This window comes from Chenopodium album, chromosome 20 (assembly GCF_948465745.1).
Source record: "Chenopodium album chromosome 20, dcCheAlbu1.1, whole genome shotgun sequence".
NCBI lineage: Eukaryota > Viridiplantae > Streptophyta > Magnoliopsida > Caryophyllales > Amaranthaceae > Chenopodium > Chenopodium album.
In genome coordinates, this window is record NC_137853.1 from 41,307,504 (window position 1) to 41,329,636 (window position 22,133).

The 22,133-nt window shown below is 32.5% G+C and overlaps 4 protein-coding genes across 4 annotated transcripts; 2 read left to right on the forward strand and 2 right to left on the reverse strand.

The window, feature by feature from the left end:
* The first annotated feature begins 850 nt into the window (after nucleotides 1–850).
* On the forward strand, nucleotides 851–2,840 carry LOC145599352 (B3 domain-containing transcription factor VRN1-like). The gene is made up of 4 exons (XM_081655744.1): nucleotides 851–1,027; nucleotides 1,639–2,074; nucleotides 2,176–2,306; nucleotides 2,424–2,840. The coding sequence occupies exons 1-4, from the start codon at nucleotides 926–928 to the stop codon at nucleotides 2,703–2,705; spliced, it is 951 nt and encodes a 316-aa protein (XP_081511870.1). The 5' UTR covers nucleotides 851–925; the 3' UTR covers nucleotides 2,706–2,840.
* Nucleotides 2,841–3,835: 995 nt separating this feature from the next.
* On the forward strand, nucleotides 3,836–5,723 carry LOC145597264 (B3 domain-containing transcription factor VRN1-like). The gene is made up of 3 exons (XM_081653404.1): nucleotides 3,836–3,943; nucleotides 4,624–5,256; nucleotides 5,381–5,723. Exons 1-3 carry the CDS (start codon nucleotides 3,845–3,847, stop codon nucleotides 5,648–5,650), a joined length of 1,002 nt encoding a protein of 333 aa, XP_081509530.1. The 5' UTR covers nucleotides 3,836–3,844; the 3' UTR covers nucleotides 5,651–5,723.
* Nucleotides 5,724–5,891: 168 nt separating this feature from the next.
* Nucleotides 5,892–13,279, reverse strand: LOC145598130 (putative beta-D-xylosidase 2). Its single transcript, XM_081654441.1, has 7 exons — nucleotides 12,809–13,279; nucleotides 10,361–10,639; nucleotides 8,511–8,680; nucleotides 8,089–8,186; nucleotides 7,613–7,963; nucleotides 6,988–7,401; nucleotides 5,892–6,889 (listed from the first exon to the last, which is right to left on the reverse strand). The coding sequence occupies exons 1-7, from the start codon at nucleotides 13,199–13,201 to the stop codon at nucleotides 6,297–6,299; spliced, it is 2,298 nt and encodes a 765-aa protein (XP_081510567.1). The 5' UTR covers nucleotides 13,202–13,279; the 3' UTR covers nucleotides 5,892–6,296.
* Nucleotides 13,280–21,212: 7,933 nt separating this feature from the next.
* On the reverse strand, nucleotides 21,213–22,010 carry LOC145596513 (uncharacterized). Its single transcript, XM_081652691.1, has one exon. It carries the CDS (start codon nucleotides 21,916–21,918, stop codon nucleotides 21,274–21,276), a length of 645 nt encoding a protein of 214 aa, XP_081508817.1. The 5' UTR covers nucleotides 21,919–22,010; the 3' UTR covers nucleotides 21,213–21,273.
* Nucleotides 22,011–22,133: the final 123 nt, after the last annotated feature.

Consider the following 22,133-nt stretch of genomic DNA (forward strand, 5'->3'; position numbering starts at 1 on the left):
GTCTTCTTAATTAAAGGTTTGAGATACATAGATGTTTGTGTTGTGTGTACCACTAGATCTTATAGTGAGAAAATCTTGACCGTAGATTTCCTCTTATTATGCCAAATTTTGTTGAGTTTGAATGCATATATGTTACGGAGTACATGATAATTAACAGCGTGTTGGAAACATTAAAGAATTAATGTATGTGAAAATTTGAGATAAGTGGGAGGGAGGAACAAAAAACTAGAAGAAAAAATGCAAGTGAAAATGTTTATATTGATTTACGTAAATAGGAATATTATCATAAAATGGAGAAAGTACTTGTATATCCTTAATGGTACTTCGTACTTTGTAGTTCAAGTTTTGTGTTGGAATAGATACCTAGTTTGATTAGAATATCTATACTATGTATTAAAAGATGTTTTAAATCAAGTTGATATGTCACGTGGTACTCTCCATGGCATTTTGAATCAAGTCTACATGCCACGTGACATTATCTTTTACCCTTGACCTCAAGGTTAATTAATAAAAACTTAAATAATTTGTGTCTTTAATAACAATAAAAGCTACTCTGTATAATATCTTAACTAGTTTTAGGCCAGGGCGATGCCCCGGTTTACCCACATTATTTCCATGATACAAATCCTTATTAATATTTAAATTTTATTGAATGACATGTAATATGGCAATAGCTTAGCGGTTAAAATGTTGGAGTTTAAACTTGAGGTCGCGGATCAAATCTTGTGATACATGTAATAATTCAAGGTATCGCCCGGGCCTACAATTTAATTTGAAACACATGTAGTACATGTATGATGTATCTGAGTGTAATAAAAATAGTAAGGAGTAATAATATTAATGTTTTTTTGTAGTGCAACAACCATCGTAGAAATAGTGAAAAATCATTCCTGCAAATAAAGATCTTTCACTAGATCCTCCAATTATGAAGCCCAAAAAAATTGAGGAACAAAAATTGAAGACCAAAAGAAGGCACCCTACTCATTTCTATAAATTGATGCTTTCTCCTCAACAGTCCATCAAGCTGGTAACCTTTCTTTCTTGTTTTTTCAGTAATTCATACTAATTTAAGCTAAATTGGTTTTATTTATTCATTTTTAAGTCTTTGGTGAGATCATTTCACAAGGGTCATTGATTTAATTTCATGTTGTCTTCTAATTTTATTTCATAATTTCCATTAAGTTCAATTCTTTGATTATATATTGTGAAGGGGTTGAATATATTTGTTAGATAGTACAACTATTCAATGTTAATTTGCAGTTTTACTTATGGTTAATTAAATATGTTAATGGTTAAATTAAATATTGAGAAACATAAAAGTCAGAGGGTATAAAATCAGAGGAGGAAATAGTATAAATGTATAATACCTGTAATATTAAGATAACGAGAATGAGGGATAGCTCAAGTGGTTACTGGTTAGAGCTTCCTTCTCGATTTCAGGTAGGTTGGTGATGATCTCAAAATATATATACATACCATTTTTTTGCTAATTGAAATGGATTAATTTGTTGCCAATGTTATCCTTGAGTTGGTGATAATCTGTTGTTAAAGATATGAGATATCGGAAAATAATAATCTTAAGACTGTTTAAACAGTCTTGTTATCTCATCAACTGCATCTATACACATGTACTAACAGAGGATTCCGAAGAAATTTGCAAGGACACGACGCAATGAGCTCTCTAGTTCAGCCATCCTTACGGTTCCAACGGGTGAAACTCGAAAAGTGGAGTTAGTCGAAGAGGACAATGATCTATGGTTTCGAGATGGTTGGGAGGACTTTGTGGAGTACTTCTCAATAGGCCTTGGTTACTTCATGTTGTTTGAATATGAAGGAAATTCTAACTTCAAAGTGAATATATTTGACTTAACTGGTTTTGAGATATCCTATCCATGTAATGAAGGAGTTGAGTATAGTGATGATGATGATGACAGTAAGAAACACGAAATCATAAACACGTCTTCCTTTAGCTCGAAAGCATCTGATGTAGAGGTAACAGGACTAAGTAGTGAAGAAAATGAATGTGTTAGTGATGGTGAAGTGATGGATGATACTAGAGAAGGCTTTCCATTTGGTAAGTGGATATGTTGAATTACATGTGTGTGTTTTGCTTAATTTATCGTCCTCTTAAGTCTTAAATCGAGGTTAGATTAATTGATTTAATCGAATATGCAGGGTATCCTTTGTGGCTAAAGAGGTATGAAGGGTTAATCAATGTTGTTATTGCTGCTGGAATTCCCTTGCCAAAAGATCCTTTCTTTGTTGCTGCGATAAAGGACTATGTTTTGGGTAACGGAAAGTACTTGGTATGATTTATGTAAATTGTTGTTTATTATGTTTGTATAGTTGTATCATTCTATGTTATGCTAAGCTATGTGGAGTGTACTTGCTAAGATTGTTTAAAACACGATTTATTCGTGCAGAATATTCCTAAGGCTTTCTGTGATGGGCACCTCAGATGTGAGATATACCAAAAGAAACCCGTTAAGCTTGAGGCATATGATGGAAGGCAATGGAATGTTGATTGTGTTAGAGACAGAACAAAATACATTTTTAGTCGAGGGTGGATCAACTTTGCGCGACAGATTGGTTTAGAAGTTGGAGATGTCTGTGTTTTCGAGCTAACAGATGCAAAGAAGCACGTTCTGAGAGTTCATGTTGCTAAGAACTCAAATACCTGCTGGGTTTCTGAAGATACATTTTGATGGCATAGTGCTAATTGTGTTACTCTTGCTCCAACTTCTGTAATAAACTAATATTAATCTACGTAGATAGAATGGACTCTTAACTCCATTCCAAAAGGTCCAACCAAACGAACTCTAATATCATGTTAATATTGTGTGGTGTATGCTGTGTAGGTTTGTGTGTTAATATTTTGACGCTTCATTTTTTTTTTTCACAAAAGCTACCAAAAGCACGCCCAGGACGTTAGATTAAAGAACTAAATGTGAAAATTATAGAGTAATATTAACATTAATTTTATAGATCAACGTGTGAGTTGTCATGCATTTCTAACAATATAATTGAAGATATTTTCTCATACAATTGGATTTCTTAGGAAATTGTAAAATGTGTTTGATTAACCATAGAAAGTAGAAATTCTAGTTACCTAGGTCTCCCTATGTAATTAAGTAACTTCATTTCATGGGAAGTTGATACTTCCTATAAATTTGTTAAGCAAATACCACAAAAGATTTTCGGTTCTTAGAAATTTAAACTTCTCATTATTTTTTCTTCAACCGAATGACACTTTAAATTTTTTTTAAAAAGTAATTACGGATTTATGGTACGTACATAGTTATATTACTCCCATAAATCGATTCTCAATTTCTCATGTATCTTGTACTTGTATGAGTTGTATCATTTGAAGGTCTATAAACTTCATCTTTTTACGTTTTTTTTTTTTAATCCTAAATTTAGTGAAGGGTATAAAATTGAAACTCCAATTGGAAAATGATTTTGGCACACCCCTATGTGAGAGCACAGTTTTCTATGCTCTTCTCCCATAGGGGTGTACCAAAATCAATTGAGGGTGTGCCAAAATCATTTTCCACTCCAATACTTTAATGCCACATTGAGAGTTCCAAGATCTACTCCTTACTTCCTCCACATTATAAAAAACAAAAAAAAATAAATTAAAAAAAGTAAAAATAAAGTAAAAATAAATTTTTTTTTTAAAAAAAAAAAAAAAAAAGTCTAGAGTCTAGTCACAGTAAACTCTGAGAGATTGCCAAGTGTGAGGTCTAATCAAAACTTATATGGTCAATTTATATATAAATAAATGTGGTTGGAATTACCAAAAGCGCGCTAAATTTACAGTGGGGTTGACCGTGACTACTCAACCATGGACCGCAACAAAGAAGAAGAGAAGATAATTCATCACAGAAAACCTTGCTGTTTTTTCAAGTTGATTCTCTTTCCTAATTCACAATCTAAGAAGTTGGTACGTAATTTTGCATTTTTTTTTTTTTTGCTAATCTAATGTGCAAATGATGATTTTATGATATTAAAAAAAAAGTTGTATTCTTGAATTATTTAGTATTGGTGATATGGGCACTTTTGGCTGATCAAAGAAACTGTCATAAATGTCGTGATAACCTGTCTTTTGGATTATTGGATTACCATACGGAGTATTAGTAGAATTTGTTGTTACATACACACGTTACTAGTTCAAATTATACTATCAATGCACACGACAAATTCTTAGAGTGTTTATATGCCTCTAGGGGTTAAGAGGTCATATTATTGTCATGTTATAATTAAGTTCCTAGCAGTGTAGCATACATGGACAAATGTTTCTGATTATTGTGAAGTAAATTATTAATTGGATATTTAATCTGCATTTTCATGTTTTCCTCGGGTTTTGTAGGACTGGACATCGATTATGCTTGTATAATTATGTTGTATAATGATGCATAAATGCAACTTCATGTATCTGATGCTTCTGTTACTTGGATATTTGCATAAACAAAGACAAACTGGCCGTAAATTTTTTTTTTTTTCTTCTGTTGTAATTTGTTTTGGAAGATTTGTGTGGATGATCACACGGAATAATCAAATTTAGTTCATGTAGCCGACCCCACTTATAGCTTTGATTGTTGTAATTTTTTTGGTTATGTATAGAGGATTCCGGAGAAGTTTGCTAGGGCATTCCACGAAGAACTCTCTGCTGTTGCTATCCTTAGAGTGCCTACAGGTGAAACTCGAAAGGTTGCATTAGTCGAAGAGGGTAACAATCTATGGTTTCATGATGGTTGGCAGGATTTTGTGGAGTATTACTCCATAGGCTATGCATCCTTTTTGCTGTTCAAATATGATGGGAACTCAAACTTCAGGGTGCATATTTTTGATCCATCTGCTTGTGAAATATCATATCAATGCAATGCAAGAGATGTTTTTAAAACACGACTTGATACTTGTCCTAAAGAAATCCATGATGATTCTGAGGACAGTCGCGTTGATGTGAAAAATTCTGATTCAGAAGAAATAGTGAATTTGGATAGTAATGATGAGACAAATGATGCAAGAGAACGCAGTCCATTTGGTAATCTACTAGAAAAATTACTAAAATTTAACAGGTTTCTGCATAATAAAGATATCAAAGCTATTCTTATTGCAGGGTATTCTTATAGTTACAACTTGGGGAATATAGAAGGGGTAATGAACGCGATAGCTGCTGCTGGAATTGCCTTGCCTGATAGACCTTTCTTTGCTACTGATATCAAGATGTATGCTCTGCATAGAGGAATGTACTTGGTAAGTTTTTTTCTTGTATGTTGCTGAAATGTGATCTGAATTCAAGCTTTTCCAAGATTAAAATCCAATTTATGCATCATTTTTGCTCGATAATTTACCTCTTAACATGGACATAATCTTGCAGAATGTACCTGTGTCTTTTTGTGATGACCATCTCAAATGCAATATAATGGAATCAAAGTTCGTAAAGCTTGTGGCATACGGTGGAAAACAAGTGACAGTTAAATGTATGAGAAGTCAATCTAGATGTACTTTTGGTTCAGGGTGGATCATATTTGCGCGAGGGGCTGGTTTGGAGGTAGGAGATGTATGTGTTTTCGAGCTTACTGATGCAATTAATTATGTGCTGCATGTTCATATTGCTAAGAAGTCACAGATCAAGGCTGCTGCTTGACAACTCTTAAGCCCCTTGTATCATTTTGGCTTAATTTGAGCTGCATTTAGATAGTAGGATTATGTATTTTGTGTTCTTGCATGAATGCTTTGTTAGTATGTAGTATCATGATATATGTTGTATATGTCGAACCATAACAGTCGTGCATTAGGTGAAATCTTTGTTCAATCTTTGCGCTTTCTTAATTTCAGTTGCATATTTGGACATACAGATGCAGACAGACATTATTGCCACAATCGAGTAATGGAAGATTTACTTCTTGAAATCAATAATATATATATGTGAATCTTTTCCAAATAGATCACTAATAATTGATCTTATACAAGGCTAGTAATATTTATGATGTAATCTCACACAATATTATGACTGCATTGTACACTTGTACTGCTCTTGAATTGAATTCCAAATCAATATTCTAGTAGTAATCATGTAAATGGAGGCTTCAATAAATATATTACAGCAAGCTTTTTGCTGCATGAAGCCAAGAATAGACCTATATAGTCATAATTGATGACTTTTGCCAATTTACTGCAACTCTAAATCCTCTTGCACAGTTTGCTAACGCGATCTTGCTCTTCGAGCAGGTTGCCAATACTGTTTCTGAGCATGAGGCTCCATATGATAAGCTAAAAAAGAATGATGTAAACTAGGATTTGATGACTCCCAAAGTTTCTGGTTTGAGTGAGACAGAATGCCTAGCATCACCAATGTGAATTTTGTGATCACCCAAGGGAATTCGCCTAATTCCTGCTCTATCCACCACACTCAAAAACTTGCATACATGGATGTGGACACTGACCCTCTGCTGGGATCCAGCAGGTACGTGGACCTTCTCGAATGCAACGAGTTGCTTGCGTGGAGCCCATTGCCCTGCTGGTGGCCTTGAGAATACAAGAAGGGTATGAGCTCCATCCTTGGATCCTTGGTTCTTTACATCCACGTGTACAGACAAGGACAATTGGTTGCACCTTGCATGGGTCACACGGATGGCCTTACCGGCATTGCTGGCATTGGACCTCCGGTGGCCATCCAAAGGTACTACAACTTCCAAGGGGGCATCAGCTATTGTGTGGATGAAGTGGGTGTAACTTAGTCCATATCCGAATGGATATACAACAGGCCCTTGATAGAACCGGTAGGTTCGGCCAGGGTAGCCTGGTCCTGAGCGCATTGCCATGTTGGTCATAGGGAGATTGTTGAGATATTCTTGAGGGTACCATGTCATTGGCAACTTACCACCTATATAATTACAAGAAGTATGCTATCATAAACATTACATATATATAGAAATGAAAATTAAGATTCATAAAATGTGTATATACTAGTCTTGTTGTTACCTGGGTTAGTTGTGCCAAAGAGAACATCTGCTATGGCTTGTCCACCTGCTTGGCCAGGGTATCCAGCCCACACTATGGCTGATATTCGTGGATCATTCTTCGCGAATGAAATATCCACAGGACCACCACTCATCAAGACCAAAACTACAGGCCCCTTTGAGGCTGCAGCCACCTTGGACACGAGTTCCTGTTGTCGGCCTGGTAAGAGTAGCCCACCTCTGTCCCTGAACTCTGCCTCGATAGACTGGTCAAGGCCCATGATGAGAACCGTTGCATCCGCTTGCGTTGCTGCAGTGATTGCTGGCCCAAATTGTTTGTCATCATTGCAGCCCACATTTGCACATCCTTGTTGATGAATTGTCTTGGCATACCTCCCTATTCCTTGAAGTGGGGTTGTGTACCCACATGCAATACCTAAATCAAGTCAAATAAACAAATGAGCAATTTGGAGTAACGTATGTGACTAAAGTTGTCAATTCAAGTAAACAAGTCGATATTGTATTTCATTTTGTGTCGATTTTAAATTGTTTAGGCCAACCTAAAAAACACAAGCCCAAATCCTAGCTCGTGCTAGATGAAGTTAAATGAGCACGAACATGAAAAGACAGTCTAGACACAAGCTTACCAGCGTAGTTGCCAATCATGGTCACCGTGACATCGGAATTAGGCCCAATGACAGCGACTGTACGGTGACGGATATGGGATAACGGAAGGGTTGGGCCGTGGTTCTTAAGAAGGACCATGCCTTGTCGGGCGGCTTCGAGGGCCAACTCTTGATGGGCTGGAGAACATACATCTGCTGGACCAAGGTGGCCATATGGTTGGGCTGATGGTGGACCATCAAACATTCCTAACCTCATTTGGACTGTCAATGTATTTGTTAAGGCATTGTTTACATCTAATTCAGTCAGTAGGCCCTTCTTTATGGCATTTTCTGTGTGGATCCCAAGGAATGGCCCACAGTCCAAATCCAAACCTGTAACATTTGTAACAATATTATAATAAATGTCATTAAATCTTATTACAAGTAAAATGAATATAAATAGAAATAAAATAAATTTTTATCTTATAGTATAAAATTGGAAAAGGAAATTGATTAACCTGCTTTGATAGCATCAGCAGCAGCTTCTTCAGGTGTTGATGTATAATGTTGGTTACTATAGAAAACTCCAACTGAGTCACAATCTGAAACTATGTATCTGTTTATGCACCAGAAAACAAATCAATTTTTGTCATATTTTAAAGAATAATGGATTAAAATGTACAATAGTAGTAGTCGATTTATAGGTAAATTTACTAGTATGGTAACACGTTGTGACAACAATATTAAAATTACTCGATTTCGTTACTTTCTTTGTTTGATTTAATTGTCATGTTGATAACATATTTTAAACGTATAACGTAACAAATGTCACCTTTTTTTATACTAAAGTGGATTATTATGTTCATATAATCTATTTTTTGCAAGACATGTACGCGACAAAATTAACAACTAATTCCGAATGGATGGAGAGAAAATGTACCCATTAAGGCGCCAATCTCCTCTAATAGTGTTACGGAGGAGTTTAGGGTCAGCACAAGTAGGGATGCCATTGACTTGATTGTAAGAGCACATGACACTCGCAACTTTGCCTTCCATCACACATTCTCTGAATGGCACATCATATGTATCCACCATGTCTTGTTTTGTAACCTGTCCAACCATCATTATATATTAGGAGTAGTAAAACACAAGAAAAATAAGTATTTACAATTCCATTTATAGTAACATCTTTAGAATTATGTTGACGTAAATAGTAATATAAACATAATGAAACGAACATATCACTAAGGGTGGTTTTCAGCATGTGCATTGTTATGAATCAAAGACCTGAGTTTACGGAATTATACCGAACCATTATCATTGTGATTTGTGAGTATATTTATAGCTCCGCCATCATTAACTTATACGGAGTACTACCGTACTATATAGGAATCTCAATTGTATGAGGCATTTAATTAATCAAATCTAGGGGTGCTTATGAGACGAGACAACTCGCGAGCTACTCGAGTTCGACTCGGTCAAAACTCGACTCGAGTGAACTCGAGATTGACTCAAAATGTTCACGAGTCGAGTCGAGTTGCTCATTACTCGACTCGAAAGCTCGTTAGAAGCTCGAAATCCTTCCTATAATATAATATTTACAAAAAATGAAAATATTTTGATAAAAAACTTTTATTATAGATTATTTATTAATAAATAAACATTATTTATGTACACTTATCATCATATATATACTTATCAAATGACAAAATTAAAGAGAATGAAGAGATGTTATAGTAAATTAGGAATTTTACTAAAGACAGTTCAAATTGCAAGCTACTCGAGATCGACTCGATTTGGTCAAAACTCGACTCGATAAAGCTCGACTCGATACGTTAATGAGTCGAGTCGAGCTACCCCAAACTCAAACTCAAACTCGACTCGCATCATAAGCACCCCTAATCAAATCAATAATAACCATTGAAAAGAAGATCCTCATTAATTCTTCAATGCAATATACAAGTATGATCTTTGACTACACGCCTCCTTTTATAAGCAAGTTGGCACGGCCCACTCTATCCAATTATCTATATGTCGGCCAACTTGCACAACTTGTGCAACATAATGCTAACCAGAGATATTATGTTGGTTACAATATTCTTTCTTTATGATATAATCATACTATGATTAGCATAATACAAAATACCAAATACGAAGTATAAAATTATTATAGTATTATATATTTTATAATGTGGGTTATTGTTTTAAGAGTTTATAGATCAGTATGTCAGAGGTAAATCTCGTGAAGTATTAGTAGTTTAGTACATTCCAAATCTAATGCTTAGTTTCATTTCAACTATTTCCAAGATTGTCACATTTGCACGCAATTTCAACAAATAAAACATTGTTTTCTATATGAAATTACTTTATAAAAATGTACTTTATCTTCTTGATCAAATATCCCACCTAGTGTTTCTAAATCTGTGGCGGCATATGAGAACATGAGATTACGAATTGTAATAGTAGAGTTGTTTTTACACATAAAAAAAAAGTCTAGAAATCAATAGTTTGTCTCAAGTACACGTAAATGTCTACATGGGCGATCAAGAACAAAGAGTTTGTACAATTCTAAGCTTTAAATACATTTTAAACCCGATTAATTATTAACCTGACCGAAATTCGTGCTAGGATAAACTTAGTACGTATGTATAATTACTCTTAGTTACACTAGTAATAATTGTCGAATTACTCACATCATACGCGCAATATGATTAGTTTAATCCTTAGAATTAACATAATTATTACCACATTATAAGATCAAATATTTAATCATGACATTAAAAAAAATACCTGAGCATTAAAATGGAAGCGATCAACACCACTCCAATTATCAAGGTCATAAGCAGTGTAGTGTTTACAAGAAGCAGCAACTTTCAACCGGTCACCGTCTGTACCCTGTAAACCTCTGACATAACTTGCGGCGTATTTACCGGCAACAACAGGGTCTTCACCGGGAGTCTCCTGTCCACGACCCCACCGTGGGTCCCTCAATATATTCACATTTGGACTCCAATAAGTCAGGCCTCCCATCCCTCCGTTGTACATTGCTCTTGCTTCATCTGACACCACCTTCATTTTCAACCAACCATAATTTCAATTAATATAAATACATTAATATCTAAAGATCTGTTTATATTTACTGAACTGAACTAATTGGAATTGAACTGAACTGAAATGAGAGAAGGAAATTAGGAGCTGAACTGAACTGAACTGAACTGAACTGATTAGACTTGAACTGAACTGAAATTAAACTGAAGTGAACAGGCCCTAACATACTTCAACAGTTTTGTTATTGTTAATAAGGTTTATAGTCATGTTCGACAAAACTTTTTAAGGGTGCAACGTGACAGCAGACTTAGAATCTGGTTAAACACGAGATATGCTGACACTACACATATATTTAAATTATAAGCTTGACTACAATATTTTGTTTTTTTATTTTTTATTTTTTTTTATATTTACCTTTTTTTTTTTTTCAATCTTCAACAAATGTAATAATGGAGCCCACTTTGTGTGATACTTCTATTTCTTCGTTGAATAAATGATGTCCAATGCAATTTGCAAAGGACTTTATATCATACCGTCATACGGTATTACGGTCCATTCAATTTGCTGAATGCTAGCTACTCAGCTAAATTTAATTCCTAACAAGTTGGTACGTTATATTGAAGCTTTAAAGCTTCAAATACAGATTCTTTAGGGGTTACAAAAATATGAAGTAAATAAAACTTGATGACTTTAGTTAAGTATTAAAGAAAGTGACATTAAGAGATAAGCCATGAAACTTTAATTACCATTGTTTGCTTTTTCTTAATTAGGATGTTATCCGAGGTAAGCAAGGTATATTATTTAAATGTATACAACTAATACCAATGATTGTCATGCAATGTCCAAAGTTCATGTCTAATGTTCATTATCGTCCTAAGTTTTAGTTTAATTTAATGAAACTATATTAAAAGAAAAAAAAATTTAATATTAAACTAGTTAAGAGAGACTCTAAAGGGAGGATGGCTGGATGGATCCTAGCATAAAGGGAAGATACGCCTATATTTGACATCAAACTTTTGATCCAATAATAACGGATTTTAATGGATAAAGGTATTCTAACTATAGTTAAAAATAACATGTAAGGGACAATTTACTTTGATTTGGACGAATGCATGATATATTACTAACAAGAGACGGCATTATAATGACTTATATATTACATACCAAATCTTCCCTACTCTAGCTGTAGTCCACCATGAACAACTCTAACATTACTTACATAGTACGCATATAATATCGAGTGGTAATTTTTCAAATTTAGTTGGTCATCTAAAGGAAGAAAATCATAAACAAATTATAAACTTTGATAAAACAAGAAATATTAAGCAACTTATTAACCTCTAATTATATACCTTTCACATTCGTTAAACCAACATGTGCATGCATGTTTTTTACCTACTTCATTGAAACTTGAAAATAAGTAGACAAGTATCTAACACATAGCACAAGTTGCATTATTATAGTCCATCTTATCTACGAAAAAAATATACATTGGTATAACATTTTTTATAATTTTATACTTGTATTTTGCAACCTTATAGACTTATAGTGTATGAGTTGCCTGCCAAACTGATAAACACCTTTTATCACTTTATATGATACTTTTCTACCATAAAATGACATAAGCTAAAGTTGTTCTTCTGATATTTTTCTCACCCCATTACCTAAAACAAAAGAAAAATGCTTCATTTTTGTATGTTTTGGGATTGCATTACCTTTATAGCACCCTTAAAGAGAAAAAAAGATACGTATGTACATCATCTTGAGAATAAATATCATCGTAATATAATATTCTTAAAATGAGACAGATGATAAGGTAAGGACTAAGGAGTGTACACTCAAGAATTAATAGTCACCTTTAATTTTTTACGGCCAATAAAATTAAAAGGTAAACGTGACTAATTATAAAGTACTACAAAAATTATTTGTTGATCTAACGTAGTCAATGAAAATCAATTCAAATACTTTATATAACTATGTACTCGTATTTAATAAGGTTGCCTACTCTGCGTTACACGAGTAAAAGAATACTCGTACAGCACAATGTAAGTTTGTAACGATGTTAGATCATGTTATAAAACTAACCAAAATACGGCAAGAAACAAGAAAAATATATACATATATATATATACTTTGTACTTTGTATGAAACTAATAACAATTGTTGCAAAGACAAAGGAAAAAATCTCACCCGTCCAATTTCCTCCCACAAAGAAGCATTGAAAGAGGCAGCAGTTGTAATAACTTGAGGGAAGCTAGTTGCTCCAGGAAACTTCCCTCCAAATTTAGTCCCTGGTCCTACATTAGACACCCCATGTAACGCCTCGGACCACCACTCATAGTCCTGAATTCCAAGCCTAGGGACCGAGGCGGCATTGTCCACCAATAGCTTTACCTTCTCTTGCAATGTCAACCGTCCAATAAGGTCCCGAACACGTTCAGGCACGGACAATCTAGTTTGACAAAACGGGAAGGCTCGGAACCCTGCATGCTTGGGGTTACAAGCAAACGGGGCCCGGGCCTCCCCGTTTAAAATAAAAACACTAAAAAGAAGGAGATAGAAGAAAATAAGAGTCCCTTCCATTTTTGGTAGGGAAGTTTAAAATGGAAGGATGTGATATTTTGTGTGTTTTGGGCTTTAAGGTTTGTGAGTGGATTATGAAAGTGTGTGTTGTGTACAAATATATAGTGTGAAGCTACTTGTATATTTTATTATTTTATTTACTTATTTATTAATTTAAAGGGTGGCTAGAAATTAGAGTATTGGATATGATGATATTAGTAGGATGATGTGATGTGAGATAGGAAATATATTGGGTGATATGATATGATTTGGATTTTCTTTTAAAAGTATTGTTTGTTAGATGTTTGGATAAATGGTACTAATATATTTGAAGTAAAGAATTAATTATTTGACAGCCAAGAGGTGGGGGAATATATGGAAAAAAAGAGCAAGTGAATAATTTGAGTGGTGAGAAAAAAGTAGCTGTAACTAGCAGTTGGTGTGAGCAATTATATGACTTTTTTACCAAAACTGGTTTTTTTCAATGATTTCAGTTGTTAACTTCCTAAACCAATTAAAATCCTTACTTTCATAATAATAATGTTGTCATTTTCATTTTTACTGGATTTATTCATATTGCTTACTCCTAAAGTTCATAATTAGTAAATCAAATCGACAAACCTAACGAACACATTATCTTTAAATACATACGACATATATAGTGGGTATCCATCTTTCAATCATGAGATTTGGAGTTTCCTGCCCCGTCCCTCTCCATTGTCATAATACCTCACCGATGATCATTATCATGATAGAGATATCTAATAATAGTTCACCGTATGTATAAGAACATGAAATTTTCGATTTCTTATTATCAACTCCAAACATCATGGCAATTACTCTACAAAAATTAAATTATAGCCAATTATAGAGTGATGAAATAGTGGTGTACATATATACCTTTAAGTTGCCAAAAAACAAACAAATTAAAGAAGGCCATGAAGTTATGGGTTGATATTATATGCATGCCCAAAACAAAAACTTGTGAAGTTAGCTATTGGAGGTTGGGGCCAATATATTCTGTGGACCCCCTCATAAATAGAGTCGAGGGTATTTCATATTTGGATATTGTTATTGTGGCCTATTGAAGATAAGAGCAAGTCAGATGTGCTTTTCTGATCATCATCAGTTCATACAACTTTAGATCTCTCACGCAACAAATTATAATCTAGTGGATGAGCTATTTGAATTGGTTGGGTTAATTAAGCTAGTGATAGAGACTTTACCATGAAGTGTTTTGGAAAATTATATGGATTGGATCGAGATTTTTATTATGGTATTTGGGTAGATTTACATTTAATTCGACTTGAAATAATTATGTTTCAAATTGATCGAGTATATTTAAGTAAATAGAAACTAGTTACGATTTATATACAACCTTAGTTAACTTTTAGTTGCAACTTTGGGGTATTATTTGTGAGATATAAAATATTCCAAAGTTGCAACTAAAAGTTAACAAGGTAGTAGAACTTTGTTTGATGTTAATTGCGCTCAACACCAAATATGACTTGAAATTGAGATTTAAACTTAAGTGATACTCAACCCTGGTCAAATAACACTTATGACATTCTTGCTTCTATTAAATTTGAATTCGTACCTAAACTCTTGAATTAACTACTTCATTTAGAGTCATCTTATTTTGAAACGATTCAATATAAATTTTGCCAAAGACAAAACCATTTAAAAAAATTACAAATTTTTGTGATGGAAAATCTAGTCATGTACTAGGTACAAGTAGTTGCTATTAAATTTTAAAATGAAATTTTCCCATACAAGAAAAGATAGAGCAATCACAATTTACAAATGACACAACTCTAACAACAATGATGGTTTAAATGTAACAAGATTGGCTTAACATATCATCATAATATCACATACTATACATGATGCAATAATAGATAAGAAAGCCAGCTTGTTGTGTCCCGCTTTTAACTCACTTTGGTGGCTCCAATTTAATGTAGAATGGGCAAGCTAAGCACAAAATTTGTTCTAAGGGCTGCTTATTAAATCTGTTCTTTACAAATTTGGGGCCTTAGCACCCATTTTCCGTGTGATAAAAAGCCAACCAAAGAAATTCAGTCTGGTGACAAAGATTAAACTCATTTAACTATTTAAGGCATATGCGAGGAAATCTCAGTTTACCATTTTAAATTTATGATAAAATTAAAAATTATTTATCTAGTGACAATTTTGTAAATATAACTCAACAAAAAAATTCAGTTATTTTGTCATTTTCGTGAATAAATCAATATACGTAAGTCGTGAGGATTCACATTTAATAAAACTAGGTTAGATCCCGTGCCATGCACGATGATCTTTATATATAGACAATATAGTTATATATTATTGATTGAGAAATATTATAATTATAAATTAGTCAAGACACAATAAAAGTATGTGATATGTTAATTTGATATTTGCAATTTTAATTGTAGCTTCCAATACACAACTAAAACAAAGTAGGCAAAAAAATCCGAGCCATATTTTTTTTATTGTAAAATAGGCACTAATTATTTAAAAATGTTTATTTTGGTATATATTGCCCAATTTTTTTTTTGAGAAAGATTTTTGAATAAATCTTTTATTTTAAATATAATAATTATTACATGCCAATAGGGAATATGTACAAAAAAAATAATGTGATTTTTTTAAATAATTTGTTTCCTTAATTAAATATTTTTTTAAAAAAATGAAAAAAATAACTAAAGACACACCAGGAGATGACACGTGTCATTGCTGGTGTGTCTTTTAGTATATAGGTATTGATTGATTGATGTTGTTTATTTATTTACAAAAAAATGCACGGTTGCTTTATCCTAAAATAATACAAGTATATGACTCATATCGAAAAATTTACTGCTTTCAAAAAAAAAAAAAAAAAAAAAAAAAAAAAAAAAAATTTACTTCTGGGTTTTGGGCTGAATGTATACAGATTTGGGCTACTGCTTTATCCTAAAAGAGCATGAGCATGGGGACTGAATGTATACAGATTTGGGCTACTGGGTTTTGGCCTTGAGAGAGGCAACCCAAAGTAACATATTATATTATAAAATGTGTCTATTTCAACAAGTTTAGACTAAAATTGAATTGAAATTTAAACTTTTGTTATTCACATTTCACAATAATAGTATAAAAATTTATTTAATATGGAGTACTTATAAAGAGAGAAAAATAACGTAAAGCCATTTTTTTAATATTGGTTTTTTTTTTTTTTTTTTTTTTTTTTTTTTTTTTTTTTTTTTGGGTATAGTGCCTATTTGCCTAATAATATACTTATCATTGCTTTACAATATAATGGACCAATTCATGGAAAAAAAAAAAGTTAAAAGATGATGCCATGAAATGATTATTACTACTACTATGCTTCTTACTGGCTTTGAAGTCACCAAAGAGAGTGGATGGAATTGGTCGATGATTTGTCAATTGCTTTGCTTAAAAGATAATAGAGATCCAATTGCTTAACTATTGTAATCTTCAACACATAATGGTTAAAATAAAAGTAGTAATTTGCATTACCTTTTTAGATCTTACAAAGTTTCAGCATAATTTTGATAAATTACAAAGTTACAAATATAATGTAGAGTGAGCCACAAGCACAAAATGTTGTTATAAGGGATGCTTATCATAAATGCTACTTCGGGTATACTAGTATTTACAAGAGAATTAGTCAAACGTGGAACCTTAAGAGCAAAGCCATTCCCCCACAATCAAAACGCAACCAATAAGATTTTAGCCATGTGATAGATATTGAGGGTCTATGTACGAAGGATCGTGCTCCCTTTTTGTAATTTATGCTCCTTTTGTTCTTGTTTTGAGGAATGCATGGAAAAATTGAGTGAAGGTAAGAAATGAAATAATAAAGTAAAAGAGATGAGTAAAGATCAAGGTGGAAGTGTAATAATAAAGTGGATAAAATAACAGTATTATGGAGTATAAATTTTGTTTGTTTTTTTTTTACAAAAATGTATTCAAACCCAAAAAAACAAAATTAGAAAAGCAACCTTCTTATTGTAATAGTTATCACATATATAATTCAAAGTGGATTGGACTGGAGGGGTTTGGTGTATGTATGTGTAAGATTTGGGCTACTGGGTTTCGTTCTTAAGAGAAGCAACCCAAAGTTACGATGAAGTCTCCACATATTCAATTAAGTGCAACCTAAGAACTTTCTTGAGTTCAAATTCAATCTAATCTAATTAAAATTCTTTTAAATTGGATGGACTATCCAATTCCAATCTACGTAGTAAAAATTTTGGACTAGGGTATTTGAATTCAAGTTCGATTTTAGTCAAGTCCAAATTTAGGGCCTGTTCTCATAGGTTTATTTTCAGTTAAGTTCAGCTCCTAATTTCTTTCTCTTATAAAATATTCATTGCAGTTCAGCTGAGTTCAGAGCCTGTTCTCATACGCTTATTTTCAGTTCAGTTCATTTCAGTTCAGCTTCTAACTTCCTTCTCTTATAAAATATTCATTTCAATTCAGTTCAGCTCTAATAAGTTTAGTTCAGCTCTAATAGGTTAAGTTAAGTTCAGCTCAATTCAGTCAATGAAAACAGGCCCTTAATAATTTTCTTGAGTACAAATTTAGTCCAATCTAAAAATTTTGGACTATGGTATTTGAATACAAGTTCGAGTTTGGTCAAGTCTAAACTTAATAATTTTCTTGAGTACGAATTTAGTCCAATAGAAAATTTTTGGAGTCAGGTATTTGAATTCAAGTTCAAGTTTAGTCAAGTCCAAACTTAATTATTTTCTTGAATACGAATTTAGTCCAATCTAATTCAAATTTTATAAAGATAATTTGTTTCTTTATAGCTCAATCATATTTCAAATCAAATAAAAAGTAGAAATTTTTTTTAGAAAATATAAATTTTATGGACATATTTAAATTTAGAGTTTACGAGATTGAGTTCATGTCTAGTCCAAAAATTTTTGATTTGAAACTTTTCAAATCAAATAAAAAGTAGAAAAGTTTTTATAGCTCAATCATATTTCAAATCAAGTAAAATGTAGAAAAGTTTTTTAGAAAATACAAATTTTATGGACGTATTTAAATTTAGAGTTTACGAGATTGAGTTTATGTCTAGTCAAAAATTTTTGATTTGAAACTTTAAAATCAAGTCCAAATGTCCAATCCAAAATAGAGTCACATAATACCCATAAATCAGAAAATAAACCAGATGAAAAGTCTAATTAAGAATAATGTCATATACGAGTGAATGAGTGATAACTTAAAACTAGATATAAACAAAATAAAATAGACTACGGCCATCATCAGCAGGCAGCAGAAGCCCAGAACAACACCATCAAGTGGCTGGGTAAGCTGCAAAAGTCCAATAGTGGCCGAGATGGTCCCATACGAACCTCTAAGGTGCGATCTGTCTCTCAACCTGAAAGGTGAAGACCACCTCGCCCCCATCTTCCCTACTGAAAAAAGAAAACGAAAACAAAATTAAAAACGGGTACGACAGGTACGGAAAAATAAAGAAAAATACAAATATACTCGAAATAAAAAGTTGTTTAAAAAAACTCCATACAACACAAATTTAAAGAAAAAAAAAAAGATAATCAAAACATGACAGAATCATCTTATTAAAATACTCCAATAATCACAATTCACAACCATCAAAAGAAAAAAAACATTGAAAAATAAAATAAAAAACAAAGACAGAGGCTGAGTGGTGGAGAAGGCTCGCGAGGTGGCAATCGCTACTAATCGCCGGTCTTGACTAAGGGTGGTCGCCTTTCTAGGGTCCAGATCATGAAATTGTTTCAAATCAGTTCTAGGGTTCAGATCTAGAATCAAATTGAAGGTAAAATAGGAGCCCGGATTTCCGTACCCATTTTCCGTGCATCACAAATAATACTAACAACAACAACAACAATAATAATAATAATAATAATAATAATAATAATAATAATAATAATAAAGTTACCTGAAAATCTCATCTGGTATCAGATCCACCTTCAGGTACATGCTACGTGCAATCGGGAGAAGATACGAGTCGATAGCCTCATTGTTGTTCCTCTTCCAGCGAGTTGTCTTAGAAACTTCAACTGCAAATCGCATCACAAACAACCCACCTAGCTAGCTTATATTGTAAATACATGTAAAAGACTTTAACATCTCGTTTGGTAATTGGTTATAAGAATGATAAAGAAATTGAACTACGTAAACTTGAAAGAAAATCACTATTCATTCTCATGATAACTCAAAATGATCATCAATATTAATTGTTCATTCCCACCTAATACCTTTTTTAAGTCGTAAAGTTTAAAAAAATGTTGAAAAAAATAATACATGCTCATCTATATCAAATGAGCGAGTAACGGTAAGTGTAACACAAATTTTTCAATTTGTATCTAATTTTTATGTAATTTGTTAATTATCAATTAACTGACGATAATAGTTATATTTGTTTGACGATTCAATTCAAGAGTGAAGCCCAACATATACCAAAATGTCTGTCAATAAGATTTAAACAAGACGATTATGAACAATAAGACGATTTTACTTGGAAAGTTTGATTGATTCCCTAGAAAAAAAGAAAATTAATTATTTACTATCTTGTAACTTCTCCTGCTATCACGAAGAAGTGGGAGAAACACCGTCGATATTTTTCTGTTTTTCACTTCCTATATAATTAATTGATTACGACTCTTAGAAATTTACCTAATTCGATCTAAGGAAACTTTACATACTCCTAAATTTTGATATTTTTTAAATTACCAAATTCTAAGAAAACTTTACATATTTTAATACTATACCTAATTCTAAGGAAACTTTGCATTCTTTTCATATTTTGGTTCTAGATTTTTTTTTTTTTTTTTTTTGTTAACATAAAAGGATCTTTTATCAAAACGGCTAGTTTGATAAAAGTATTTACCAAAACGGCTAATTATTAAATTTAATTCCCAAACTAGCTAATTTATTAACTTAGAAGGAATTTATCTATTTCTTATTTCCTTTGAACCGGTTTGGTTCACTTTCTTTCTTTCTTTTTTTTTATTTTGTTTTTTTTTAGTTTTATTTTTATTTCCTTAAAGCTTTTTTAAAGTTGAAAATTTAAGCAATATACAAAACTACGTAGAACGAACGTTAATAGTTGCAGACTCGCAGAACCCTAATTTCGATTAAAAAAAATTAAAATCCCTAATTTTTCATCTTGATCATATCAATCACAAAAATTTGGAATTTCAAGTAGTATTGTTCTATCAAGAATACCGCAAATTTATACAACGATAAGGGATTTTAAGGTTTTGTTTATTTTTTCATGTCTATTAATTGTATACTCTTTGTTAATGTCGGCTAATATGAATATTTTGAGTGGTTGTTTATTTTGTGTAACTTTTTTTAAAAATTGAGAATTGCTGCATATATAATATGTTGATTGTTATTGTTCAAATTAATGGGATATTTTAAACTATGGCATTAGAATTTAAACTAAACCATTTTTTTTAAAAAAAAAAAAAAACCAATTCTTTTTTTTTTAAAAAAAAAGACATAAAGTGAACCGAACCGGTTCAAAGGAATATAAAAAATAAATAATATCCTTAAATCAATAAATTTAGCTAGTGTGGAAATTTTATAATTAGCCGATTTGGTAAACACTTTTGTCAAATTAGCCATTTTGGTAAAAGATCCAAATAAAAGATTAACAAAGTTAATTACTCTTTTTTTTTTTTTTTGAGAACAACAAAGTTAATTACCTGGGCACTTAGTTGCGACGCAAACTATAGTTATCATGGCAAGCTACACGTACCTATGATGTATATAATTATACTCGTATAAAGATAACCTACTTAAAGATAGATGCAATTTTTTCCCCCTTGGTACACCTATAATTTGACAAGAATAACTCTTGTACAAATTAAGTCTAATAATAGATGATTCTCATGCAATTTAATGCAGGAATATTAATACAAGGCAATAGGTACGAGTACTAAATACTTCTCTTAAGTTTTTACATCAAACCTTTTTTTTTAAATTTCCCTTTCTTGAATGTTTTTTCTTCACTTTAGGTTGTGGAAAGTATATTACAATGGATGAACATGAACTAGTACATACTTCATACAATTAATGTTGATGTGTTTTCAACCCCAAACTAAGCCCTTAGAGTGTATCCTCTTACCAACCTTATTTGCAACAATCACCCAATTAGACACCTTCTTAATCTCATTTTTCTTCTCTTCTATGGTGTCTAAACTTGGCTTCCAACTTTTTCCCGAGACTTGCCTACTAAGATAATCCGGTTTTTCAATCAAATCCAAACCCTCATCATCAAACTCGCCACCCTCTTCCATTTTCCTATCCTCAGAATCCAATACCTCTCTCTTAGACACCGCAGACTTACCATAGCTATCTTCAATATTACCCATGGCAGGACAAATCTTAGCGAAAAGAGGGATGAATTTCGATGAAGAATTCAATGTTTTTGACCTAAGTATCGCGTTCACCCTAAGAAGAATATGATGAGCCTCTTGGGGAGACAAATGAGCTAGTTTACCTTTCCTTAGAGGAACCATAAGGTAAATTTTATCAACCTCTAGGGTTTTATCAGCTGGCAAAGGAGTAGGCTTTTTTTGTGTTGTTGTTGATTTTAGATCAACCACCATTTGTTGTGGATACTCTAACATTAACTCAGCCACAGTTAAGGGCTTGTCAAATTCTTGGATTGAACCATCTAGAAGGATCACTTTTCCGGTCACCGGCGAACCATTAGACACTTGATTGCCCATTGTGGTGATGATGATCAATACACTAGTAAAAAAATCTAAAGGAACTTTGTTACAACTTTCTTTTGGGTTGTAATGAAAGCTTAGAGTACAAATTTTTTTGAGAGTAGAATCATGTATAGGAAAAATTGTAATCTATGTATAGTTTAATTTGTAACATTAGATTTGTATTTAAGTAGAAATTGTAGGAAGGTGTTTGTTAAACCGCTCCATCTTTC

What these genes read in the sequence shown, in the direction of transcription:
- LOC145599352 (XM_081655744.1), top strand. Translation starts at nt 926, where the DNA reads ATGAAGCCCAAAAAAATTGAGGAACAAAAATTGAAGACCAAAAGAAGG. An exon ending in CTCAACAGTCCATCAAGCTG is followed by an intron (nt 1,028 to 1,638) that starts GTAACCTTTCTT and finishes ATGTACTAACAG; the next exon opens with AGGATTCCGAAGAAATTTGC. An exon ending in TAGAGAAGGCTTTCCATTTG is followed by an intron (nt 2,075 to 2,175) that starts GTAAGTGGATAT and finishes TCGAATATGCAG; the next exon opens with GGTATCCTTTGTGGCTAAAG.
- LOC145597264 (XM_081653404.1), top strand. Translation starts at nt 3,845, where the DNA reads ATGGACCGCAACAAAGAAGAAGAGAAGATAATTCATCACAGAAAACCT. An exon ending in ATTCACAATCTAAGAAGTTG is followed by an intron (nt 3,944 to 4,623) that starts GTACGTAATTTT and finishes GGTTATGTATAG; the next exon opens with AGGATTCCGGAGAAGTTTGC. An exon ending in TGCATAGAGGAATGTACTTG is followed by an intron (nt 5,257 to 5,380) that starts GTAAGTTTTTTT and finishes ATAATCTTGCAG; the next exon opens with AATGTACCTGTGTCTTTTTG.
- LOC145598130 (XM_081654441.1), bottom strand. Translation starts at nt 13,201, where the DNA reads ATGGAAGGGACTCTTATTTTCTTCTATCTCCTTCTTTTTAGTGTTTTT. An exon ending in TGTGGGAGGAAATTGGACGG is followed by an intron (nt 10,640 to 12,808) that starts GTGAGATTTTTT and finishes TTGAAAATGAAG; the next exon opens with GTGGTGTCAGATGAAGCAAG. An exon ending in TGCTGATGCTATCAAAGCAG is followed by an intron (nt 7,964 to 8,088) that starts GTTAATCAATTT and finishes CAAATGTTACAG; the next exon opens with GTTTGGATTTGGACTGTGGG.
- LOC145596513 (XM_081652691.1), bottom strand. Translation starts at nt 21,918, where the DNA reads ATGGGCAATCAAGTGTCTAATGGTTCGCCGGTGACCGGAAAAGTGATC.